General features: G+C 47.2%; 2 protein-coding genes across 4 annotated transcripts in view; one reads left to right on the plus strand and one right to left on the minus strand.

The window, feature by feature from the left end:
* The window catches only part of ARL3 (ADP ribosylation factor like GTPase 3), a 38,384-nt gene extending 35,469 nt beyond the window's left edge, over positions 1–2,915 (minus strand). The window contains exons 1-3 of the mRNA XM_047072344.1: positions 2,787–2,915; positions 2,332–2,502; positions 2,057–2,218 (exon numbers count right to left, since the gene is read on the minus strand). Of these exons, the coding sequence (XP_046928300.1) occupies positions 2,057–2,218; positions 2,332–2,502; positions 2,787–2,915 (462 nt within the window). The remainder of the gene's footprint in view (positions 1–2,056; positions 2,219–2,331; positions 2,503–2,786) is intronic.
* On the plus strand, positions 2,722–26,182 carry SFXN2 (sideroflexin 2). Of its 3 annotated transcripts, XM_047073375.1 has the most exons (13): positions 2,722–3,034; positions 4,370–4,497; positions 16,391–16,575; positions 16,750–16,938; positions 17,910–18,008; positions 18,751–18,826; positions 19,102–19,187; positions 20,468–20,528; positions 20,895–20,961; positions 21,686–21,735; positions 22,069–22,118; positions 24,143–24,190; positions 25,023–26,182. In XM_047073375.1, exons 2-13 carry the CDS (start codon positions 4,477–4,479, stop codon positions 25,120–25,122), a joined length of 1,032 nt encoding a protein of 343 aa, XP_046929331.1. In that variant the 5' UTR covers positions 2,722–3,034; positions 4,370–4,476; the 3' UTR covers positions 25,123–26,182. The 3 variants fall into 3 exon arrangements, with proteins under 3 accessions (XP_046929331.1, XP_046929333.1, XP_046929332.1); XM_047073376.1 differs by having other exon boundaries at positions 2,724–4,497; positions 16,750–16,920; XM_047073377.1 differs by lacking the exon at positions 16,750–16,938 and having other exon boundaries at positions 2,723–4,497.
* Positions 26,183–26,824: the final 642 nt, after the last annotated feature.

The following is a 26,824-nucleotide window of genomic DNA, read 5'->3' on the forward strand; positions in this document are numbered from 1 at the left end:
AGGTATTCAAAGCAGTAGTTGTGGGTGTTTTTCTTTCATTTTTTTTTCCTACGTTTCACTGACCATTTTCTGACCAGAAAATACAATCTTGGGAACGAACTTCAAATGTTGAAAATGCTTGATAACTACCACTAGGTTCCTGTATGTAGAATGGACCCCATAAATAATTTCTGCGTGAAGAAGTCATCTATTAAATAATAACGATCACTCATGCACTAAAATTGCTGCCATCTTAGCATTTCACCAAAGACTCGATATCATAATGTGGGGATAAAATAGCTGACTAAATGTTCAGAGAAAACATTTGGGCTTTTAAATAAAAAATAAAATTTATTAGTCATAGCTGAAGGTTTAGAAAACAAAAACAAAAACCTGGGGCTCAGTCTTCCGTTGTACAGTTATCACAGGGATTCATGGGATACCAGATGTGACACATTTAATCACACCACTGATGGTTTAAGTTCTATGTTCCGCTTTCAGTTCTAAGAATAGCTCACACTTTTGGAGATTAGAATCCAGAATGATTTGCCCTAATTTCATATTGTTCAATTTAGGAAAAAAGAAAAAGAAAAACAAAGTCTGTCTTGATCAATGAACGCAACAGTTGTACACAATAGTGTTGTCACACTGTCAATTTGCACCTGGAAATATGAGCAGTGGTTAATTTATTGTGTCCTGTAATTATAAATTAAACAATCATGAAATTACACAGTCCACTTAATTGATAAACAAACTGGGAAAAGTTAGCCAACTCTCATGCATTTCTCATGATGACATCTCATTCTCTGTTGGTTTGGTCTGACTTTTTCATTCCAATTCTAGTTGTTTTCTGTGTAAATATTTATATTTGTATTCATTTGTTGAGAAAAACTTAGCCTTTAAAGGGACAGCTCATGTATAAACGATTAATAATAAGAAAACATGTAAAAATCTGTTTAGCCTGGGGTTAATAAAACTGCAGTGTAGCAAGTGTGAAATGTGATTGGCAACTTCAGATCAAATAATTCTACTTTTTTTAAACAATCTGACAATGTAAAATCAATTTTTTTCCTATAAGAATTTACTCATTGGATAATCTGACCAAAGGTGCATGCATTTTTTTCCTTGCAGACATCTAGTTTTTTCTTCATAAATTAATGAACGTGGATCAATATTTTTAAAAGTCAAAAAGACAAGTAACTATAAGTTTGAGTGCCCGGCTCTGTTCAGTTGGTAAGCCAACGAAGCTATTCTAAGTGCTTCAAAGTCAATTTTGCTTTGACTTGCTCTAAAACTACTCAGTTCCATTTTAATACCCTCCATCTAACCACACAGAAATAAAAAACGAACAGCGAGCGTGTCAACGGTCCAATCTGTCACACATCATAATTCACAATTAGAGAAAACTTTAATTAGGTCTGACAGGGAAAAGCCAATTGACACCCACTCCAGTTTTAATTTCCCATTCTTTTTAGTTTGGGGATCCCAAGATGAGACTAAGATCTTTGGTTCTGGTGTGGTCATATGAAAAACGTTGCAACAGGTTTGAAATGAAATACTAAGGACCGGGCAGCAAATTTGCCTCCATCAATATGGATTTAGAATTCACAGGAAAATCGGTCATCACCAACAAATAGCCTTTACGGAACCCTCAGCAAGTAAATAACTCGTTCCTGCAGAAGTGCGCCCGCCACGCAGCCACCAGGACCACGTAAAATCCACCAGGCATCCCTACCAAGCGGTACCTCTTTGTGTCCTGGGATTTACACCCCTCCCCCCAGAGGCCCGCACATCTCGAGGAAGAGGAGAGCTAGGCTACCATCTCTCCTGGTACCGCCAGGGCGACCTCAAAGGCAGTAGCTCTGGCCCTTCTCCCGGCTTCTGGCTGGGCCCCGGCGGACCCAGAGGCGCGCGCAAGTCGAATCCCTAGGAAGATCGAAGCCTGCTTGCGGAGGCTGCTATCCGCAGTTACTCGGATCCGCCCTCATCTCCTTAGTAAGGATGGAAACCCGGCTCTGTACCGGGATAGCCACACACCCTTCCAGCCCCGTCCCTTAGCTTCAGACCCGCTACAAACCTCGCCTTCCTCCCCAGGCCCAGGTCTCCTTCCAAGGGCCCACCGTCGGGGCTCCCCGCTGCCCCCCGAAACCAATCCAGGACCCAGAAAGCAGGCTGAGCGCCGTCCCGTTCCCTCCTTGGCTTTAAACGTAGTGCCCCGACCTGGGCCTGAGGACAGGAGAGGGGTGACCGGTCAGCTCTGGAGGGGCCCGGGCCCCCACACTCACCATCCTCCCGCCGAATCCCTCCTCCTCCGCCTCCTCCTCCTCCTCCTCCTCCGGCCTCCCCCGTTACCAGGGGCAACTGCTGCGGCACCGCCCCCGACGTCCCTCGCACGCTCAGCGGAGGAGCAAAGCAGTCGTACGGGGCGTGGTCCAGCTCCGCTTTCCCTAAAGTGCGCAAGCGTGCCAAAGTGCCCGCCCACTGCGCAGGCGGGCTGCTGGGTCCACGGGAGGCAGCGGCCCGCTGATGGAGACCCGGGGAATGGTTAAAGCTTGTCCACGTGGCTAGTGGGCGCTGCCCGGCCTGTGATTGGTCGGTAAGGAGAGGGGCGGGGGCGGGATGAGGGGCGGTTCCGGGCCTGGGCAGCAGGTTAGTACTGGCCAGGCTTCTAACGCAGGCTTCTTCTGTTGGCAGTTGTCTCAGTGCATTCTTTTCGGGGCCAGGTAAGGGGTCTTGGGAGGAGGCCGCCTACCACACCTTCCTTTAGACCCCACATCCCGGGAGGGAGCTTGGATTTCTGTCCTGACTGCTCGGGAGGGGCTACTGCCGAAGCTGGGATTCCACCTGCCGAAGCCACGTGGCGCGAATAGTAGCTTGGGGCTGCTCAGGGGCCTCTCCCTGTGGACCCCAGCTCCATAGCTGAGGGGTGGGGGCATTATGGGATATGCATCTTTCTCCACACCTGTGTTAGGGTCCAGGATGGAGGAGTCCCGGTGGTGGGAGGCTGCCTGTCGCAGGGCAAGAGACAGCCTGGGGATTGGCCCTGAACGCTGAGGTGAGCCGATGGCAGCAGGGGTGAAAGAAAGGCGTTTTGGAATGGCCAGGTTTTGCTAAGCAGCGTTGGACCAGGCGGTACACCGTTTGCAGTCCTGGAGGAGGCAAAAAACGGGCCTGCACTTACAGGCAAGCAAGAGCGAAAGGGATTCTGGGTGGGTTGAGAGGTGCTACCTCCCACCCCTTCCCCATGCTGACGTCAGAAAGAGGAATTAATCTCATATGTACCAGGTCCTGTTCTAGACTCTCGCGACACAGCAGGGGACGAAATCTGCCTTCATGGAAATTACATCCTTCCTAGTGGAATGCTTTTCACATAAGATTTCATTTCATTCTCACGGCCCTAGAAATTGGTTGTTTTAAGCTATATAGAGTCGGGACTTGAACTCAGTTCTGACTCTTTGAGGAAATGACTTTAACACTATTGTATTGTACAGGCAGGTGGAAAAGAACGACTTATATTTGTGATGTGAACCCAGAACTTTTTTTGAGTTGATAAAGTGTTGCGACTAATGACAAACCTGGACGTTTGCAGTCGTGTGTGTACCTCTTGCCTCCCTCACTGGTTTCTTGTGAGGATTATGTGAATTATTATGTATCAAGTACATAAAATACTGCCTGGCACATAGGAAGTGCTACATAGGTCTTAGCTATTATTGTTCCATCTAGGTTTTTGGGCTTTGCCCCTCTTCCTATAAGCAGGCTTTCCAATCTAGTTAAGATCACTGGAATGAAGGCAGATTTCCCCTGAATGGTCCTTAGCTGTTTATGCATTCAACTAAAGTGTGTTTTTAAACATCTGCTGGCTGCATACTTGCTTCAGATCCTTGGAGAGAAAACTCAGTTCAGAATCTTGATTAAATAGGTGCAAGATGAATGGCTAATTCAGAACCTGCACTCCTACCATCTACCCATCTCTAGCCTGTTGTTTCTTTTGTGAAAAAGTCAGGGCAGACTTCTCTTTCTGAATTGTCTGGTGTCTAACATCATGGTCTCCTTGGGGTCACAGCAGTGTACCTGGGCTTGCTTGTGTAATTATTAGCCTCATTCTTCCAACTTTCTCTAGGCAGCCTTGGCACCATCCCCCCCCCCCCACTCCCCCCATCTCAAGTGGTCTTTGTGTTTGATCTTGAGTCTTTGGCTGCCTTGATCTTCCGCTGATGCAAGTACCAGTGATGATGTTTTGTTTTTCTTCCTACGTGGGATACAAACAGGCAATCTTGAGTCCTTTCTCCACTTGCAAGAAGATATCTAGAGGGAGTTTGGAAGCCTGTTCTCTGAGCTGTGATATGTTTGCCAGAGAAAATCAACTCTTTTTTTTTTTTTTTAACGTAAGCTGTATCTGTAACGTGGGGCTTGAGCTCAGGAACCCAACATCAAGAGTCACATGCTCTACCAACTGAGCCAGACAGGCACCCTGAAAATCAAGTCTCTATAAGAAGGATGAGCATTACTTCAGGAGAGGTAATAAGTTGTTTCATTTTTCCTCTTTTCTCTCTTTTTTTCTCTCTCTCCTTCCTTCTTTCTCCTTTCCTTCCTCTCTCTCTCCCTCTCCCTCTCCCTCTCCCTCTCCCTCTCCCTCTCCCTCTCCCTCTCCCTCTCCCTCTCCCTGTAGTATGGAGAGGACCAATCTAACTGACCCTAAGCCTTGTGACCTTGGGAAAGTAGGGCCTGGCTATTGTCAGATAGTTGGATGAATGAACAGGATGGAAGCTGTTGACCACTATTGCTGTGGTTAGTGTAGGCTGTGTGTACCACGGATGTTCACCCTGCTGATTCAATTGATGGGAACCTTTCTAAGCATCAGTTTCCTCTTCTGTAATTTGAGACCTTGGATCCCTTACGTATTTGAGCTGTGACAGTCTCCAATCCTCAAAGGAAAGGGACTTATCAGTCAGTCACCTGTTTGATTTCCAGTTCCCCCCTTGTTCCCAGTAGTAGAACCATATTCCTTCAGAATTGGGGCCACCCTGGGGGCGCCTGGGTGGCTCAGTCGGTTAAGCGTCCGACTTCAGCTCAGGTCACGATCTCGCGGTCTGTGAGTTCGAGCCCCGCGTCGGGCTCTGGGCTGATGGCTCAGAGCCCGGAGCCTGCTTCCGGTTCTGTGTCTCCCTCTCTCTGCCCCTCCCCCGTTCATGCTCTGTCTCTCTCTGTCTCAAAAATAAATAAACGTTAAAAAAAAAAAAAAGAATTGGGGCCACCCTGGACATGATTATGACTTCTTTAGGGAATACTAGATGCAGCTCATGTAGGAAGAGGGAGAATAACCGTTAGAGCAAACCTAGGGACCATGTACCCCCTCCATGTAGGAGGGGTAGGCCATCAGCAGCTTTGTGACAGAAAGCCTGCTCTTAATTCTGTAACCAAGACGGGTTCTGAGTTTGACTTGAAAGAGTGATGTCCTTGATGCCTAGAGAGCCCGGGAATAAGCTGAAATGCATTTCAGGCAGGCAGTAAATATTTTTAGAGGTCCCACGAGAGCTACATATGAACCTTACAATCTGCCAGGGGAGGCTAACTTTACACAAATTACTGTACATGATAAGAAAGTGATGATTACAAAGCCAAGCATATTGCAAATGAAGATAGGATGCTGTGAGAGTATATGACAGAAGGGTTTGAGTATGCCCTGAAGGAGTCCTGGACCTGTGCCCATTGGGGGGCAGGCAGCAGATGTTTGGGAAATGTTTTATTTATTATTATTTTTTAATGTTTATTCTTTTTTGAGAGGGAGAGAGAATCCCAAGCAGGCTCCACGCTATCATTGCAGAGCCTGATGCAGGGCTTGATCCCATGAACTGTGAGATCATGACCTGAGCTGAAATCAAGAGTCGGATGCTTAACTGACTGAGCCACCCACGTGCCCCGGGGGAAGTGTTTTAGACATAGAATTTAGGTGTGTGTGCGTTTTTTTTTCCTTACGTTTTGTGTAATACAGGGGCTGAGCAACTCCTATTCTGACCTCAGTAATGAGGGCAAATTTTCTTGAATAATAGCAAATGATTACCCCTTCATGATAGAAGTACTTCCGTTATGAAAGGCAGAGGACTTTCCAGTGTTGGGTTGAGGATGGAGAGAGATGTCCTAGGACAGGCTGTGTGTGTGTGTGTGTGGTGTGAAGAAGGAAGCGTAGCATGTTGTTCTTTTGGGCTGTCTCCAGCAGGGGAGTGGGGCTGCAGCACGGGGCTCTGTAGGCCAAGGCAGTGTGTGATCTGCTGGCCACTCCTTTTAGCCCCCTGTAGGGTCAGGGAAAGTAAACTCTTGCCTCTCTAGCATTCCTGGGTTCAGTTCTGACTGCGTGAAATACCTTTGGTCTTTGAACCAACCTGCAGGAGGCCAAGTCAGCCTTTCCACAGAGGGCAAAGCCCAGAACTTTCCCTTGGGCTTTGTGGCGGAGTGAGAGAGGTAGGAGTCTGGAAGTGGACACTGTCTGGCTGGCTTCTCACTTCTCCAGAGGTGAGTGGTGGCCTCAGGGCCAGGTGAGGGTACCATGGAAACTCCATGTTAGGTCTCCCCTTCTCTCCTGGCTCCTTTCTTCCAGGAAACGACTCACCCCCAGCATGTCAACTTGGTGAAGTCTCTCCCACCCCAACAAAAAAATCTAAACATTGGCCATCTCTCCCTTTATTGCATTTGTTGGCTCCTCGGGCCTCCTACCTCTCTGGATGTTCTTTCTCATCTATTTGGGCTTCCTTTTTTTGGCTTGCCTCTTAAATGTAGTGGTTTTCAGGGCATGTCCTCAGCACTTTATCCTTCCTGTTCTGTGCATTCTCACTGGAAAACTTCATCTTAAACTGCCTCGATGCCGCTAACTCATCACTTTACTTTTTTTTTTTTTTTTAATGTTTATTTATTTTTGAGGCAGAGAGAGAGAGAGACAGACAGACGGAGAGACAGAGCATGAGCAGGGGAGGGGCAAAGAGAGAGGGAGACACAGAATCTGGAGCAGGCCCCAGGCCCTGAGCTGTCAGCACAGAGCCCAACTCGGGGCTTGAACTCACGAGCTGTGAGATCATGACCTGAGCTGGAGTTGGACACTTAACTGACTGAGCCATCCAGGCGCCTCTCATTGTTTTACTGCTAATTCAGACCTCCGTACTTTCTTTTAAGCCTTAATACCCAGTTGCTGAGAAACTTGACCTTTTATTCAGCATTTACTTGAATTCTTGAACTAGGCGCTAGGGTAGCAGAGTGAGCAAAATGGACATAATCCCTGGCTCCAAGGAGCTTATGGCCTAGAGGGGAAGGTAGGCATTAATTAATAACACAGAGGGACGCCTGGGTGGCTCATTTGGTTAAGTGTCTGACTCTTGATTTTGGCTCAGGTCATGATCTCACAGTTAGGGAGTTGGAGCCCCATGCCCCGAGTCCGGCTCTGCACTGATAGCCCAGAGCCTGCTTGGGATTCTCTCTGTCTGTCTGTCTGTCTGTCTGTCTGTCTCTCTCTCTCTCTGTATCTCTCTCTCTCTGTCTCTCTCTCTCCCTCTCCCTCTCCTTCTCCCTCTCCCTCTCCTTCTCCCTCTCCCTCTCCCTCTCCTCTCTTTCTGCTCCCCCCCCAAATAAATAAACTTAAAAAAATTTTTAACACTGAAACCACAGAGTGTTAAGGCAAACTGGTATGGCTCTGAAGAAAGAGCACAGAGCCAAGAGGACTTACACAGAACACCTCATCTAGTTGCCAGGATAGAAGTGGCAAGGGTCCTTCAAAGGATTCCCTGAGGAAAGGTTTAAGCCAAGATCTAAAGGATGAGTAGGTGCTTCCTTGCAAGTAACTCTGGACTGTCCTGGAGAGCAAAAGGCTACTTTTTGAGGGAGAGGGTGGACCCTTGAAGTTATGTGCTAATACACCTGCTTTTCAGGCTGCTATTTATTCTGAGCTGGCTCTGCTGTGCCTTCCCTGGAAGCTATAGGGGTGCATGGATCTTTACTGGGGTGGGAGTCTTGGGTAGAATTCTTCTTTTGTTTTACCTCTACTTAACATAAAACATTTATTTTTAACTAGTCCTATGGCTTCCATCAGCAATATGTTTCCTTTCCCTAATACTGTCAATACTGGCTTTGTTTGCTTAATTTTGTGAGTGCTTTTGGAGTTTGGTGAATGTATAACTCGAGATGACTTTAAATCTTGCTCAAACTGTGCCTGTGAACTTGTTATGTGACATATATAGAAAATCCTCAGTTAAGGTGATGTTTTTCTTTTTTTTGTAAGTTTATTTATTTTGAGAGAGAGGGAGGGAGGGACAGGGGCAGAGGCAGAGAGAGGGAGAGAGAGAATCCCAAGCAGGCTCTGCACGGTCAGCGTGGAGCCCAATGTGGGGCTCTAACTCACAAACTGTGAGATCATGACCTGAGCTGAAGTCGGACACTTAACCGACTGAGCCACCCAGGCGCCCCAAGGTGTGTTTTTCAAGGAAAAATAAAAGACCTAGTCGTAGAAGATAGAGAGTTAAATCTGAAAATTATTCCTTTAAAAAAAAAAGGATGGGTAGGTGTTAGTGAAGAGGGGAAGGAAGAGTATTCTGGACAGGGAATGGCATTTGTAAGGGACCTGAGACAGGTGGCAGCATACTGCATTTAAGAAAGTCTCGTGGTACTTGGAACTCATCACATGGAAAATCCAACTACCTGTTTTGTCTTTTAAAAAAAAAGAATTTTTTTAATGTTTTTATTTATTTTTGAGACAGAGCATGAGCAGGGGAGGGGCAGAGAGAGAGGGAGACATGGAATCCAAAGCAGGCTCCAGGCTGTCAGCACAGAGCCTGACGCGGGGCTCGAACCCACGAGCTGTGAGATCATGACCTGAGCTGACGTCGGTTGCTTAACGGACTGAGCCACCCAGGCGCCTCTCCCTGTTGTCTCTTAAAGACTGTTTTTCTATATTCTTTGTCTTGTCACATTATGGTCCAAGTCAGAAATCCTGTATATCACTCTGGATATTTGTGATGTGTCAATTTATCTAGGTCAACACCCTCCCCACCCCCCCACCCCCCACCCCCCACCCCCCACCCCCCAGTCCCCCTCTCTGGTATGCTTCCAGTTTAGAGTGAGCGGGGGAGGGAGAAACAGCTATTTTGTAGCGCACACACCTCGAGCGGGGAGGGAGAAACAGCTATTTTGTAGCGCACACACCTCCCAGTAATTCGATCAAACATGAATTTGGGTGCTGTGGTGAAGGGATTTTGCAAATGTAATTAAAGTCCTAATTGGTTAGCTTTGAGTTAATCTAAAGGGAGATTATCCTGGGTGGCCTGATTTAATCAGATGGAATCCCTTTAAAAGAGGGCTAGGCATCCCCTGGGGTCACAAACTGCAGCCATAGCTGGGCCTCCATTGCTCTCCTTCCCTCCCAGGATCATCCCTTGGTAACTGCTTGCAGCTGCTGGCTTCAGGCTTGCCTAGCAGAATTCCCACAATTACATAAGCCAGTTTGCTAATTCCTCATACTAAATCCATTTTTATATATTTATCAATATTAGGTGAGTATATATAAAGGATATATGTATCCTATTGATTCTGCACCTGTGCTCGAACCCTGACTGATAGACTATTTCTCCTGTAGCCAGTCATTCAGCAAATCCCAAGCTTCTGCTGCTTTAAAAGTTTCTGTCCTTTTGGTCCCTCCTCTCTGTTCCTGTGCATCTGGTTTCATATGAGCTCCACGTCTTCTTGCCTGGATCATTGAAGTTCCCTTCCAGCTGGTCTCTTTGTATCCTGTGAAGTCCTACCACACTGAGTTTATTTTCATGTCATTGCCCAGAGTTTTCTTTCTTTTCTTTTAACATTTATTTATTTTTGAGAGCGCACAAGCGGGGGAGGGGCAGAGAGAGAAGGAGACACAGAATCCAAAGCAGGGTCCAGGCTCTGAGCTGTCAGCGCAGAACCTGATGCGGGGCTTGAGCCCGTGAACCGTGAGATCATGACCTGAGCTAAAGTCGGATGCTTAACCGACTGAGCCACCCAGGCACCCCTAATTTTGTTTTTAACATTTATTTATTATTTTTTTTTCAACGTTTATTTATTTTTGCGACAGAGAGAGACAGAGCATGAACGGGGGAGGGGCAGAGAGAGAGGGAGACACAGAATCGGAAACAGGCTCCAGGCTCTGAGCCATCAGCCCAGAGCCTGACGCGGGGCTCGAACTCACGGACCGCGAGATCGTGACCTGGCTGAAGTCGGACGCCTAACCGACTGCGCCACCCAGGCGCCCCAATACATTTATTTATTTTTGAGAGACAGAGAGAGACAGAACACAGGTGGGGAACAGGGTTATCTTTCTAAATGACACATCTGATCTTGTCACTCTGCTTAAAATCTTGTAATGGCTTCCTGAAATTTCTCAGGCAAAAATTCAAAAGCTGTTTTTATTAAAATTTTTTTTTTCAACATTTATTTTTTTGGGGACAGAGAGAGACAGAGCATGAACGGGGGAGGGGCAGAGAGAGAGGGAGACACAGAATCGGAAACAGGCTCCAGGCTCCGAGCCATCAGCCCAGAGCCCGACGCGGGGCTCGAACTCACGGACCGCGAGATGGTGACCTGGCTGAAGTCGGACGCTTAACCGACTGCGCCACCCAGGCGCCCCTCAAAAGCTGTTTTTAAAAAAAGAAAAGATTTTATTTTTGGGATGCCTGGATGGCTCAGCAGGTTAAGCATCCTACTCTTGATATCGGCTCAGGTCATGATCTCAACAATTCATGGGTTGGAGCCAACAATTCATTGGGCTCCGTGCTGATGGTGTGGAGCCTGCTTGGGATTCTGTCTCTCCCTCTCTCTCTGCCTCTCCCTCGCTCATGCTCTCTCTCCCTTTCTTTATCTCTCTCTACCATAAAATAAATAAATAAACTTTAAAAAGATTTTATTTTTAGGTCATCTCTACACCCAATGTGGGGCTTGAACTCACAACCTTGAGAATCAAGAGTCACACATTCTACCAACTGAGCCAGCCCGGTGCCCTACAAGCCTTAGCTTTTTTATATAACGTCATTTTCTTTCCTGTCTTATCGTATCAATTTTACTTCCTTTGAAAAAAAAATGTTAGTGGTTCCCTAGAGTTTGCCACGTACATTTACAGCTAATCCAAGTCCACTTTCAAATAACACTAAACCGCCTCGAGCGTAGTGCCAGTAATTTATGCAAGTATTCCTAGCTACTCCCTTCTGTTACAGCACTGCTGTTATTCATGTGGAGTATCCATAAGCTGTAATCATCGAATACATTGTTGCTGCTCTTATTTTGAACAAACTGTTATCTGTTTACTGTTAACAAGTAGAATAAGAAAAATAAAGGGGTGCCTGGCTGGCTTAGCTGGTAGAGCATGTGACTCTGGATCGCAGGGTTATAAGTTTGAGCCCCACATCGGGTGTAGATATTACTTAAAACAAAAAAAAAAAAGAAAAAAATTTATTTTGGCTTCATTTATTCCTTCTGACACTCCTTTATGTAGGTCTGAATTTATGACTTGTGTCATTTTTTTTTCTCTCTGAAGAACTTCTCATATCTTGCAAGGCAGGTCTATTGGTGATAAATTCCCTCAATTTTGTTTTCTGGGAAAGCCCATATTTCTCCTTCACTTTAAAGGATAATTTTGCTGGTGTAGAATTCCAGGTTGGTGGGGTTTTTTTTTCTTTCAGTGCTTTAAATATTTCACTCTACTTTCCTTGCTTGCATGGTACCTGAGGAGAAATCCAATATAGTTCTTTGTTCTTCTGTAGGTAAGGTGTTTTCTTTTCCCTACCTCAGACTTCTTCCTTGACTTTGTCTTGATTTTCTGCAATTTGAAATATGATGTGACTAGGTGTAGTTTTTTTTTTTTTTTAATTTTAATCCGAGTATAGTTAACATGTAGTGTTATATTAGTTTCAGGTGTACAATGTAGTAATTTATTTAGTTCTGTATATTACTCAGTACTCATCATAAGTGTACTTTTTTTTAATGTTTATTTTTGGGAGAGAGAGAGTGAGTGAGCATGAGCAGGGTAGAGGCAGAAAGAGGGAGACAGAGGATCTGAAGCAGGCTCCACACTGTGAGTGCAAAGCCCAATTAGGGGCTTGAACTCATGACTGTGAGATCGTGACCTAAGCCGAAATCAAGAGTCAGCCACTTAACCAACTGAGCCACGCAGGTGCCCCATGGTAAGTGTACTCTTAATCCACTTACCTGTTCCATCCATTCTTCCACCCACCTCTGCTCTGGTAACCATCAGTTTGTTCTCTATAGTTAAGAGTCTGTTTTTTTGTTATCTTTTTTCTTTGTTCATTTGTTTTGTTTTTAAATTCCACATATAAGTGGAGACGTATGGTATTTGTTTTTCTCCGACTTGTTTCACTTAGCATAATACTCTGTAGGTCCATCCTTGTAGTTGCAAATGTCAAGATTTCATTTTTTTTATGGCTGAGTAATATTCCATTGTACACATATACCACATCTTTTTTTTTATCCATTCATCTATCCATGGATACTTGGGCTGCTTCCGTAATTTGGCTATTGTGAATAATGCTGTAATAAACATAGGGGTGCACATATCTTCTCAAATTAGTGTTTCCATATTCTCTGGGTAAATACCCAGTAGTGGAATTTCTGGGTCATATGGTAATTCTATTTTTAATTTTTTGAGGAACTTCCATACTGTTTTCCATAGTGGCTATAACAGTTTGTATTCCTATCTAGGTGTAGTTTTTTTTTTTTTTCTTCAAAGTTTATTTATTTTTGAGAGGGAGGGAGAGAGAGAGAAGGGGGAAGGACAGAGAGAGAGAGAGAGAGAGAGAGAGAGAGAGTCCCAAGCATGCTCTGTGCTTTCAGTGCAGAGGCTGATGTAGGGCTCAAACTCCGCGAACTTCGAGTTCATGACCTAAGCTGAAATCCAGAGTCAGACGCCTAAGTGACTGAGCCACCCAGGCTCACCTAGATTTTTTTTTTTAATCTTATTTTTTTTTAACGTTTATTTATTATTGAGAGACAGACAGACAGAGCGTGAGCATGAGCAGGGAGGGGCTGAGAGACGGGGACGCACAGAATCTGAAGCAGGCTCCAGGCTCTGAGCTGTCAACACAGAGCCCAACGCGGGGCTCGAACTCATGAACTGTGAGATCATGATCTGAGCTGAAGTCAGACACTCAACTGACTGAGCTACCCAGGTGCCCCTCTTTTTTTTTTAAAGTTTATTTATTTATTTTGAGAGAGACAGAGCATGCAAGTGGGGGAGGGGCAGAGAAAGGAGAGAGAGAGAGAGAGAGAGAGAGAGAGAGAGAGAGAGAGAGTCCCAAGCAGGCTCTGCACTGTCAGCACAGAGCCCAACACAGGGCTTTAACTCAGAAACCTCAAGATCATGACCAGAGCGGAAACTAAGAGTCAGATGCTTAACTGACTGAGCCACCCAGGTGCCCCTAGATTTTTTAAAAAGATTTATTTCTAAGTAATCTACACCCAATGTGGGGCTTGAACCCACCACCCCGAAATCAAGAGTCATATGCTCCATTGACTGAGCCAGCCAAGCACCCTTAGGTGTAGATTTTTTGGTAGTTATCCTTCTCGGTGTTCTGAGCCTCTTGGACTTGTGGTTTGATGTCTGTTATTCATTTTGGAAAATTCTCAGTCATTATTGCTGCAGATATTTCTTCTGTTTCCTCCCCTCTTCATCTTCTGCATTCCCATTACATGTATGTTACACTTTATGTAATTGCCCCAGGGTCCTTGGATTTGCTATTCTGGTTTTTTCATTTTACTTTTTCTCTACTTTTCAGTTGGGGAGTTTTCTACTGACACATATTTAAGCTCACTGATTCTTTCCTTGGCCATGTCCAAGGTACCAATGAGCTTATGAAAGGAATTCTCAGGGGTGCCTGGCTAGTACAGTCAGTAGAGCATGTGACTCTCAATCTCCCAGTCATGAGTTCAAACCCCACTTTAGGCATGGAGCCTACTTTTTTAAAAAAAAGAGGGGCAGGGGCCCCTTCGCTCAGTTGGTTAAGCATCCAATTCTTGATTTTGACTCAGGTCATGATCTCATGGTTCGTGAGTTTGAGCCCTGCGTCAGGTTCCTCACTGACAGCACAGAGCATGCTTGGGGTTCTTTTTCTCTCTGCCCCTCCCATATGCTCTCTTTCTCAAAATAAATACATAAATTAAAAAGTATATGTTAAAAATAAAAGGAGTTTGACACTCACCATATTAAATGGGGTGCTTGGCTTGCTTCGTTGGTTGACCATGCAACTCTTGATCTCAGGGTTGTGAGTTTGAGCCCCACGTTGGGTGTGGAGATCACAAAATCTTTTAAAAATAAAAAGGTGGGGTGCCTGGGTGGCTCAATCAGTTAAGCATCTGACTTTGGTTCAGATCATGATCTCGTGATTCGTGAGTTCAAGCCCTGCTTTGGACTCTGTGCTGACAGTTTGGAGCCTGGAGCCTGCTTTGGATTCTGATTTGTAACATTTCCTTTTGATTCTTTCTTAGAGTTTCCATTCCTTTGCTTACATTGTCCATCTGTTCTTTGCATGTTGTCCACTTTCCCATTGGAGCCCTTAGCGTATCAGTCATAGTTATTTAAATTCCTTTTTTTTAAAACAATTTTAATGTTTTTTAAATTTTTATTTTTGAGAAAGAGAGAGAGGGCGTATGCGTGCGCGCAAGTCAGGGAGGGGCAGGGAGAGAGGGAGACACAGAATCCGAAGCAGAGTTCTAAAGTAAATCAGGCTGAGTTAAAATCCTGGCTCTGCCACTGGCTAATACTTGTGTGACTTGGTAAAGTTGCCTATCTGTGCCCTAGTTTTCTCATCCTTACCATGGGGTTAGATTAAAGGGTATTTATTTTATAGGGTTATTGTGAAGATAAATTCAGAAAATGCATGTAAGCACCAAGCAAAGTGTCTAGCGTAGAGTCAAAGTTCAGTAAGTGTTAGCTGTGATAAATATCATCTGGTCCCCACATGCCCTGTGTGCGGTCAACGCTGGCTGTTCTTTTTGCCTGGGACACCTCTCCTCTATCTATCTTCTACCCATCCTTCAAAACATTATTTCTTGTTTTCGCAAAGCATGTTCAGAATCCCTCATCTGTTTTATTTGTGTTTTAAAGTTTATTTATTCATTTTGAGAGAGAGATAGTGCAAGTGGGGGAGAGGCAGAGAGAGGGAAAGAGAGAGAATCCCAAGCAGGCTCTGAAATGTCAGTGCAGAGCCTGATGTGGAGCTTGAACTCAAGAACCACGAGATCGTGACCTGAGTGGAAACCCAAGAGTTGGACCTTAACCGACTGAGCCACACAGGCGCCCTATCCCTTGTCCATTTTAGATAAAGGGATCATATAATTTACTACCCCAAACAGGACACTTTTGAGAGTGGAAGGGGATGCTATTAACAATTGCCTCAGGACAATAATCCCAGGAAAACTGGGAGATAAGGTCGTCTCAATTTTAGATGCCTCTTCTCTGGTTTTCCATTGCCCTCAGCGTCCACAGCATTGTTCACACTGCTGTCCTTGTGGCTTTACTTGTCTTTTACGTCCCATTCTGTAACTCCTTGAGGGCAGGTGCATTACCTCAGTCAGAGCCATGGCCTGAGACCTCTCACAGGACCAGCATGCACCACACACGTACACAGAAGTGATGAGAGTGATCATGCCACATGCTCATTTTCACCTTTGTCTGTAATTGTTTCTACCTTGAATGTGATCCATGCTTTCGGCCTCTTTCAGATCAATCTATCTTCTTCTTCTTCTTTAAAATTTTAATGCTTTTATTTATTTTTGAGAGAGAGAAAGAGACAGAGCGCCAGCAGGTGAGGGCAGAGAGAGAGGGAGACACAGAATCCAAAGCAGGCTCCAGGCTCTGAGCCGTCAGCATAGAGCCCTACGCGGAGCTCAAACTCACGAACCACAAGATCATGACCTGAGCCGAAGTCAGATGCTTAACCATCTGAGCCACCCAGGCGCCCCAGATCAATCTGTCTTCTGGGGTGCACATTCCAGCTCTTCTGGGAAGCCCCCTTTTCTTACTTTGCTCCCCCATCTCTGCTTTCTCTCATCTCCTGTACGTACTGTTGCATATATATTATATCCTGTTCCATGGGTGGGCTCTTGTTCCCCAGTAACACTCAGCTCCCCAAGGATAGGCACGGTGTTGCCCTTTTTTCCAGTGTCTCCCACAGTACGGTCAAGCACAGGGCTGGCTACCAGCAGGCACTCAGGAAACACATATTAGTGTCGGTTTCTCAGTCTGGGACCATTCACTGGGGCCTGCCCAAACTTACTCAAACGATGCTAGTGGTGGGTGAAAGCAGGCATTCTACAACTGCGGGAGGTGTTCAGGGCCTCCGGGGCAGACTGTAATTTGGGGGACAATCCTCATTTCCCCTCTCTGTTCCTTAAGTCCCCAGTTTTGTGTGTGAACAAGATGGAGGCTGATCTGTCTGGCTTTAACATTGATGCTCCCCGTTGGGACCAGTGCACTTTCCTGGGGCGGGTGAAGCACTTCTTCAATATCACAGACCCTCGCACTGTCCTGGTACCAGAGCGGGAGCTGGACTGGGCCAAGGTGATGGTGGAGAAGAGCAGGTGAGCACCTAGGGGGGAGGGGGCTGGAGGCACTAGGGCAACACTGATGGATCCCTGTGGAGAAGGTGGAAACTAAAGATATGGGAATAGGCAGAGCTCTCAGGAAGGGGGGAGCAGGATGACCTGGGGCAAGGGGCCTGGGAGGTAACTGTGTCCATTATCCTTGGGTGGCAGGATGGGTGTTGTGCCCCCAGGCACCCAAGTGGAGCAGCTGCTGTATGCCAAGAAGCTGTACGACTCAGCCTTCCATCCTGACACCGGGGACAAGATGAATGTCATCGGGCGGATGTCCTTCCAGGTCCCTGGTGGCATGATCATCACGGGCTTCATGCTCCAGTTCTACAGGTGGAACCTGGGAGCAAGGTGGTGGGCAGTGTGGCCACTTGGATCTGCTAGGCAGGGAGCCATATTATGATGACAATCACAGCCATCTTTATTGACCCCTTACCAAATACCAGGCACTGTGTGAAATTCTTTGCGTATGTTACCTCACTTAATCTTCTCATCAGCCCTACAGAGAGGTGCTGTATAGATGAAGAACGGAGGTTCTAGAGAGGTGACGTAACTTGTCCAAGTCCACACACAGCCAGGAAATACGGGTGCCTCTCTAGAACTCTCAACGAATCAGCCATCCTACTTCCCTCTTTAGAAAGTACTTATTCAACAATGAAATATTAACGTATTTTTATAACGTAATGTCCCAGTAAAAAATATAGGAAGTTGACCCCCCCCCCGCCCCTCCTCCCCACCCCCAAAATTAGGAAGACCTATAGGTGAGAATAAACTTTCTCTGTAGCTGCTGGATATTTTACTCCTCTCCTTTCTCCTCTTCTTTCTGCCCCTTCTCCCCCATGCATCCATTTGTCCAGCCAGGCCTTGGGCTGGGCCTGAGCCAGGCCTTGGGCCAGGTGTTAGGCATATAAAAACTCTAGCCCCTGTCCTTAAAGAGCTTCTTCAGTTTTGTTGAGGAAACCAACAAGTAAACAGTTATAGGTCAGCTTGCTAATAGGTAGGTTGTGGGGAGAGCATGGGGTTGTGAGAACGGGGAGCATAGAATGACTCATTGTTCCAGGAAGGGCCGGGGAAGGGTCAGGAAGGTTTTGAAGAAGTGATGTCTCAACAAAGCAAGATTTAGCCATGTATGAAAGGGGTGTGTGTGTGTGTGTGTGTGTGTGTGTGTGTGTGTGTGTGTGTTCCAGGCAGAGGGACCAGCCTGTGCAAAAGCCCAGGTGCATGAAACAGCATGGGAAGTTGGGGGAACAGCAGGTGATCTGGGTTGTACACCAAGCCTTGCATTGACTCCCCTCTGCGTCTCTGGGCCTTCCATATGGTAGGACGATGCCGGCTGTGATCTTCTGGCAGTGGGTGAACCAGTCCTTCAATGCCTTAGTCAACTATACCAACAGGAATGCAGCTTCCCCTACATCGGTCAGGTAGGAGACTTGAACCCCAGGCTGTCCACATGGGTCAGGAGCAGGTAGCTGTCCTCGTGAGGGGAACAGCCCTTCTAAAGGGTTCTTAGGCTATCTTCTCAGGCGGGGCTTATTCTGGGCAGGTGACCAAGTCCCTCTTTTTACGGTTTGCAAGTATTTTCTGAGGCTGACTAGGAGAGTATCTTCCTAGACTAGTTCAAAGTTCATTCATTCATTCATTCTCAAATATTTCTGGGGTAGGTGTTAAGTGCCAGGCATGGTTCTAAGGTCCCTGTTCTTATGGAATTTAAGGACTTGTAAGGAAGCAAGCATGATAATCTTAGATTGTAACTGCTGCCATTAAGGAAATAAACAGGTGACAAGGTAACAAACAGCAGAGGGGCATCTGTGTAGATGGGCTGGTTGGGGGAAGTGTTTTCTGTGGAGACCGTATTTCTGCGGATTTCTGAAGGATAAGGATTTAGCAACGTGGAGCCGACAGAAGAATTCCCCATATAGGGAGTGACAGCATGCAAGGGTTCTGAAGCAGAAATGAGTTTGCTCTTTGCTTAAAGTAGTGAAGGTGGCCAGGGGGCTGGAGCGTTGTGTGTGTTTAGGGGGGCGTGTCATAAGACAGGATGGGGGATAGTTCACATGAGCTTCTCAGGCATGAAGCCTCGTGTCCAGACTTTCTCAATGAAGTCTTGGTCTTGCCCTCAGCCAGCAGGGCTCCCCACTCCCAAGCATGTCTTTCCTCCACTAGGCAGATGGCCCTTTCCTACATCACAGCCACAACCACCGCGGTGGCCACTGCTGTGGGCATGAACATGTTGACAAAGGTACGGTCTGGGGCGGCTGTGGGCATGGTGGCCACTAGGGGGAAGCAAAGTCCTAGGGAAAATTTTGCCCAGGCCTGGCACTACCCTTGTCTGGGTGAGTGGGGTATGGCCCAGAGCAAAGCCAACTAGTGGGAGAGGTAGCCGAGCTATCCCCAGGTTGGTCTTTCTTGGGTCTTTGAGGGAATTTGGGTTCCTAGACCAAATGTCTGGATGAGTGGCAGAAGCAAGGTCTCATTTCTTGGTTTATAGTCCTTATTGTTCCTTTCCCCCAACAGAGAGCTCCACCCCTGGTGGGCCGCTGGGTGCCCTTTGCCGCTGTGGCTGCTGCTAACTGTGTCAACATCCCAATGATGCGACAGCAGTGAGTATGGGGCTCCCTTTGCCTCCCTACAAACCCTAAGGTTAGTGGGGCCAGGGCAGGAAACCAAGGCAGTGGGTGGCTTTGGGGGCTGAGGTGGGTGTGGGGAGGGCTGCCGGGCTGCTCCAACAGTGATGGCCACAGGAGTGGCAGGTGACTTAGGTTTAGTCTGTGTTGAATGTTGTGGGAGTCATTTTTTGGATCGTGTGGGATGAGGGCGGGGGTAGGGTAGACTCTGGAGGTTTGTACGAGATCGTGTCCTTTCAACTGCAACTGCAATTTAAGTTGTGATCTCTGCCCACCTCCAAAGCCCTGGGCATGACTTACAGAACGAAATGTAGCAAAGCGAGGCGTCCAAAGATAGAACAGAGCCAAGAAGCTTTGAAAGAAGCCAGAGGAGTAGACAGATGTTTTCCAGGCACTGGGCTCTAAGCTTCGCAGCAGGAAAGGTTAAAGGAGAAATCCGTGTGTCTTGTAGTTCTTGTTTTCTGACTCGAGAAAGCATAGATGTTCCTCTGTTGTAAAACTTAATGATGTAATAAACATAAAGCACTCACAGTAGCTCTTGGAAGGGATCAAGTGCTACCTAAGTGTTAGCAATTATTGCTGCTGTTACCGTCGCGGCCTTCATCACCATCACCAGTCTCCAATAGCCCTGTTTTCTTGGGACTGCTAGCAAGCGGGAATTCAGCACAATAGCGCTTGTGGAAAGAGTCCACGACGGGAAGAGTCATGCATACACATTGTTCCTCTCTTTCCCTCCTCTATCCAGGTGCTCCTTCCCAACAAATGAATGAGCCCCAGCCACCTATTTGGTCTGGGGTCGAGTGCTGTCGAGAACTGGCCAGAGAATAATAGCCAGTGCAGCCACTATTTATGGAGCAGTCACTCTGTCAGGCGCCGGATTAAGTACTTTGCAGGCATTGGTCCCATTTAATCCTCACCATTCCTATGAAGCGAGTGCCATGATTATCCCCATTTTGCAGATGAGGATAACTGAGTCTTTAGAAGGATTTGGGAACCTGCTCAAGATCAAAGACTTACTCAGCATTTTCAGGATCCAACCTAGGCAGTCTGAGCCCCAGCCTAGCTCTCTTAGCCACTGCCCTAGATCACTTCCAAGATGTCGCTCACTGGAATACAGAAGGAAGATCAAAGGGCCAGACTGTAGGAGGTGGCTTCCTGGAGCTGGAGTGTGCTGGCCTTGGTTACCTGCTGTGTCACATTGCTGGCAAGCTTCCAGCATACCCTTCCCACGTTCAGCAGCTCCTGTCTGTGTTTAGGGAACTCATCCAGGGCATCTGCGTGAAGGACGGAAATCACAATGAGATTGGTCATTCCCGGGTGAGCAGAGGCATCCCTTTGGAGTGGGAGGAGGGAATTCTCTTATACCCTGTTTTGTTGTTAGTGGTCAGAGCTGGCCCGGGTTCTGTTGCAGGGTCCCCCTGACTCAGTCCTCCTTCCCCTTGATTTCCGTACATTTCTTGTTCAGAACAAGCTTGTCATGTCCTTTCTCCATCATTTCTGGTCCTGAAGCCATAAAAGTCTAGCTAGGTGAGAGAGGGTTGGGTGAGGATGCAGCCCCTGACAGATCCATCCCTTCCCCTTTACCAACTCAGACCTGATCCTGACCCTTGACCCAGCCTGCTGGTGCAGCCCACGGATACTGGATGAGGTCATGCCTGACAACTTGCTCTTTTCTGCCCTCAGAGAGCTGCGGCCATAGGCATCACCCAAGTGGTCATTTCTCGGATCACCATGGCAGCCCCTGGCATGAGTAAGATAAAGAAGTCCTCCTGTCCTGGGGGACCCTGGAACACGTGATGGAGGCCTCAACCACACTCAGCTTTTGGGTGGGAGGTGGGGCCCCAGCTTCTATAGCCATGCTTCTCAAAAAACAAATGATAATTCTGTGATGTGGTAGAAATTGCAACTGAGGCTATGCTGGGGACCATATTACATTGTATAAATCTGCCAGATCCACATGCTGTATACCTTACTCCTACATAGTGCTGGAGTGCAGAAGCCCACGGGAGACCACACTGTAGTTTCCAGAACATCAGTCAGTCAGAGATGTGGGGAAGAAAGTTCTTTTCATTCCACAGATATTCCTTAAGTACCTTCAATGTGCTGGGCACAGTGTGGGGTGCCAGGAAGACAGTGGTAAAGAAAATAAATCCCTTGCCCTGGTTTTGCTTTTAGCAGAGGCATGTTACAGAGTAGGATAGGAGATTTGTTTGCGTGAGCCTTCACAGATTTAAGTTTTGAGAAGGACGCTTGGGGCCTGCGGTACATGTCCTGTCACAGGTGTGCAAGTGGAGAAGTTTGGGAAGCACCCTTCTCCTAGGACTTAGGGGACAGCTTGGGGGTGGCTGCACCTACACAGTCTTGAAGTATTTTCAGGAACGTCAGGGGAGGTGGAGGGAATCACCTGACTTTGGGAAGGGGTCTTGGAGAGAGTCTTATGGCCTTCCCCCGAGATTCTCCCTGGTCTCTTGCAGTCTTGCTGCCAGTCATCATGGAAAGGCTGGAGAAGCTGCGTTTCATGAAGGTGAGTGGGGTTCCCTTTTGTATCTTCTCTGCCCAGAGCCCCCCAGCCATACTTAGGAGCACCTGATCCTCGTCCTTCCCTCTAGCTGCTGGCCTTACCTCCTTCAGGGAGGGCCCATACCAGTCCCCGCTGGCTGCCCGCTTTAGATGCCATAGCTGGTTGCTTGGCCTTGTCCGTAGAGAGCAAGAGGAACCCCGTTCTCCCTCCTTCATGCTAGGCGTTTCATGCCTGTGGGTTTCTGGCTGACTGAGCAGGGGTAGGGCAGGCGTGGGGTTCACATTAAGATCTGTAAATCTTATGTGGATCTTTCTTTTTATTTGTTTTTTTGTCCAGAAAGTCAAGGTCCTGCATGCCCCGTTGCAAGTTCTGCTGTCGGGGTGCTTGTGAGTAATGCGTTTTCTCGTTGTGGGTTCTGTGGCAGCTGGGTCACCCAAGCACTGTCTTCTTGTGTCGCCCATGCTGGAGAACGTGCTCTCTTTTACCTGACTTCCATAGTGCCTGAGCTCTGTATGTGGGCCACACAGAGAGCTCTGGCCCCGTCTTTCTTGAAGGCATCAGGCTGGCTAGGCTCTATGCACACATCCGCATGGAGAGCGGAGTGCTTGGGTGCCCTCCTGTCCAGGGCCTCCTCTGACCTTCAGACTGGAGAAGAGAGGAAAACCACAATCCAGTCCCACTACAAAAAAGAAATGATAATTCTGTGACAGTGATAGAGGTGTCCGCTAATGCCGAGGTGGTAAACGTATTGCAATGTCTCACTGTATCAAGTCAACATGCTCTACACCTTACATGGACACCGTGTTCTATGCCAACTATATCTCAGTATAAATCAATTAAGTAAATACACAGACCTGCTGAGACATAACAGTGATGGGACAGCCTGTGGCCGTCACGTGTCCCAACCTCGCACAAAAGGAAAACACCATAGGCGCCTGGGTGGCTCTGTCGGTTAAGCATCTGTCTCTTGATTTTGACTCAGGTCATGATTTCCTGGTTCGTGAGATCGAGCCCTGTGTTGTGCTCTGTGATTACGGCACAGCCTGCTTGGGATTCTTTCTTAATCCCTCTCTCTCTGGTCCTAGCCCGCTCACACTCTCTCCCTCCCGCCCCCCAAATACACAAACATTTGAAAAATAAGTAAATGGACTGCCTGGGTGGCTCAGTGGGTTAAGTGTGTTGGCTTTGGCTAGGTTATGATCTCACAGTTCCTGAGTTCAAGCCCAGCGCTGGGCTCTGCACTGACAGCTCGGATTCTGTGTGTGTCCCTCTTTCTCTGCCCCTCCCCTGCTTGTGCACATGTGCGCGCTCTCGTGCTCTCTCTCTCTCAAAAATAAATAAATAAATAAGTAAGTAAGTAAGTAAATAAAACACAAGCCATGGCGGCGTGCTTTGGTGCCTGCCCTTGACTGGCTGTGTCCTAGTGTCAGTCACACTTTACAAGGCCATGGGGCTAATGACAATAACAGGAATAACCAACACGTATTGAGTGTTTCCTGTGTGTCCCTGCTGTGCTCATGGTTCACATCTATAATTTCGCTGAATCTCCTCCGCCCTAGAAGTATAGATAGGGCCGTCATCTCCTTTTACAAATGAAGAAACCAGGGCTCAGAGAGATGGAGACACTCACCCAAGGCTCTGTAGCCCATAATTGCCGGAGTTGTGGTCGGATCCTCGGTAGTCTCCGAGGTGACCCTGCTTACTGAGTCACCACTGAGTGAGTGGTTACCACGAGCTGAGTGCCACATGTGCACTTTTCATTTAATCCCCACGGTGGCCCTGCAGAGTAGGTATCCTTGTCTTCCCCCTGCTGGCTCAGGGGTAACTCGCCCAATATGACACAGCGAGGAAGTAGCAAAGCTGGGATATGAACCTTGGTCTGTTAGATTCCCAAGTCCTGTAAGACAAGACCCTGGAGCTGAAACATCTGAGAACCTTAGAAATGCTCTTAAGCCCTTCCCCAGACCTCCTGAGTCAGCGTCGCTTTTTAACAATCCCCATGAGTTACTTGCATGCACAGTGAAGTTTGAGAAGCTGCCCTGTTCTGGTCTCCACCAGCCCAGGTGTTCATGGCTATGGGGGGCAGGACCTCAGGTGTCATAACCCTCACTGCTCAGTGCTTGTGGTCTTTAGGGCTGCTAGTTATACTCCCAGTGCCTTCGTTATCTTCATCTGCTTGGACAACAGGTGGATGTGGGAGGTGGAGGGAGGCTGATTCCATCCCATCCCAGAATGAATATCCTGGCACTGAGAGACCAAGAGAAGAGTTGCAGGGAGAGGAGCCATGGGGTGGTGGGGAGGGCAGGCTGGGTGAGTGGGCATCTCCTCCTTCCTTTGGGGGACTCAGAGATAGGATGTGAGTAGGCCTGTGGGGAGATGCCCCTGACACTTTGTTTCTCCTTTCTTCCAGCCTCATCTTCATGGTGCCAGTGGCCTGTGGACTCTTCCCACAGAAATGGTAACAGCTCTTCGTTCCTCGCTTTGTTTTACTGAATGCCCTGTCCCTGCTCTCCCTGACCTGCCTGCTGTCCTGAAGGAGACAAGGAGGGGCAGGAAGGGCAGCATTTTTGTCTGAGGACAAGTGCCTATCAGCCTAAACTCTGGGCCTCTTAGCCCCAGGGGGAATGGTAAACCAAAACAGAGCTCCAAGGGGTGGAGGCATGAGTGGCTTCCTCCCAGTGGAGCAAGGACTGCCTTGGAGGGAAGTGGGGGAACAACAAGAAACTTTCTGTCCCTGCTGGTTAGGTTATTAGATACATCCTCCCTGGCTAGATCTGGTCCTTGAAATTGAACAAAGGTACAGGTACTTATTCTGTCTTGTGTTTGCTAGGGGGTGGATGACTTGGGCCTCTATTTCTCTTGCATGTCCTGGCAGGGAAGGGATGTGAAAAGGGATGATGGAAAGGGGAAACAAAGCATCAGATTGTGGGAGGGGAGAGGATTAGCTCCAGGGGACGAAGTGCAGCTTGGATATATACCGAGAAGATACCAGGTTCCCCTGCTGTGGTATTCATATTTCAGTGTCGTCTGCTAGACTTCTGTGTTCCAAGCACACAGGAGAAGTGCTTGTGCTTGTAATTTTGCAGAGAAGATGGAAGTTTGGCACCAAGGAGAATGAAGTCAGGCCCGAGTAGAAGTAAAAGCAATATATTATGTTGTATAGAGGCCATTCATTCTGATGGAAAAATCAGTGAGGGCTTCTTAGAGATGGCATTTGAGTTGGACTTTATCTGACGATAATTTGTTGCTTGTCCAGTTGGCATGCTCATAATCCCCTTCTGTCTTCTCAGTGAATTGCCAGTTTCTTATCTGGAACCAGAGCTCCAAGACGCCATCAGAGCCAAGTGTGGAGAACTTGTGCCTTATGTCTACTTCAATAAGGGCCTCTAAATGCCCCACCCTAGTAAGGACCAGTCTGTGCCCATATTCACCAGCTCCTCAGCTGCTCTGTATACCTGTCCCCTCATTCCTCTGCCCACAGGGCCTGAAGGCCAGGGTGGATTTGGGAGGTGGGGAGCCTCGTGTTTTCACCCAGGCTTATTGGACTCCAGAGGATAAAAGTGAACAAGGGGAGCAAAAGCCAAGTCTTCTATCTGTTCCTCCCTTAACCACCATCCCCTGGAGACCAGGAGCTGAGACCCCCTGAGGGAGATACTCAGACCATTTGGAAAAATTAGGAAACTTTGGGGATTCTAGTTCCAGCCAGGGCTGGGGAAGAGCCCCTGGGACAAAAAGATGCTCTTACTCCTCTTCTCTTCCTCCTCATCTTGTCTCACGCTAGGAAACTTTTTACCCTTGCAATTCTAGCCAACTCAGGAAGGGAGGGGAAGAAGCCTTTGCCAACGTGGGGCTCTTCTCTGTTCTTTCTCATTCTCGTCCCCAGTGTCCCCTGGTCAGAAAGCATCTTTGGGAGTGCTGCTAAACTTGAGATAGTCAGGCCGTTTCATGAGGCAGCAAAGTTTCATGGTGCTTTAAGCCCTGTCTATTGACACTGACTTTGATCTCCTAATGCTAAAATCATGTCTGATTTTGCTTCTCTGTGTTTGAAAAATAAGTCCACTAACTGTGAGTAAAAAGAATATATGTAGGCATTAACAGCACATTTTAATGGGTATGTTTTCCTAGCTGCCTCCCTTCTCAGCCCATTGGGTTAAACACCAAAGACTAGTGTGTTCTGAATAGGAAAGAGAAGTTTTATTTGGATACCTCTGAGAAGTAACCAACCAGGACCAAAGAGCCTTAAAGGACACACAGCAAAGTGCAGCCATTTGCCCGTCCCATCTTGGCTGCTGTAGGTGACTTTTCAGGCTCGGGGTGGGGTGGGGGTGGAAGGAGACCATTGTGGCTTACGAGGGATCAATGTCTGTCTGAGTTTCATCTAGTAGAATTTCCTGACTGTTCAAAGGATATCACTGTGAATCAAATAAATTTCTTGAAAGAGTGTAATGAACTGTATGCAGACTGAATTAGTAAAGCCTGGATGGAAAGCAGGATCTGGTCTCACTTTGACCTTGGCATGCAAGAGGTTATCACAACTATAAGGGAACCTGTCTGATGCCTGGAGGTGATTGTTTATTTCCCTTATTACAGAGGAAAAATCTGCTGGACACTGCAGAATGGGAGCTTTGTTCTAGAGCAGCAAACCGTGGCTCAAGGGCCTAAATCCACCTGCTACTTGTTTTTGTGTGCCTGGGAATTATATTTTAAAAGGCAAAAAAAGAAAAAGCCAAGAATATATGACAGAGACCCCCATGTATGTGGCATGCAAAGCATTAAAATATTTGCTCTCTGGCCCTGTACACAAAATGTTACCCCTACTCTGGAGCAATGGTTCTTAATATATTTCAGAGTCACCTGGATGGGTTGTTAAAATAGAAATTGTGGGTCCAGATATATCTCTTGAGGCAAGGAAAACAAAAGCAAAAATAAACTATTGTTACTACACCAAAATAAAAAGCTACACAGCCGAAGAAACAGTCAACAAAACTAAAAGACAAGCTACTGAATGGGAGAAGATATTTGCAAATGACATAGCTGATACAGGGTTCTTATCCAAAATACATAAAGAACTTCTACAACTCAACACACACAA

This window comes from Lynx rufus, unplaced genomic scaffold, assembly GCF_022079265.1.
Source record: "Lynx rufus isolate CCGP_SWC_20201006 ecotype Redwood Valley unplaced genomic scaffold, mLynRuf1.p SCAF_11, whole genome shotgun sequence".
NCBI lineage: Eukaryota > Metazoa > Chordata > Mammalia > Carnivora > Felidae > Lynx > Lynx rufus.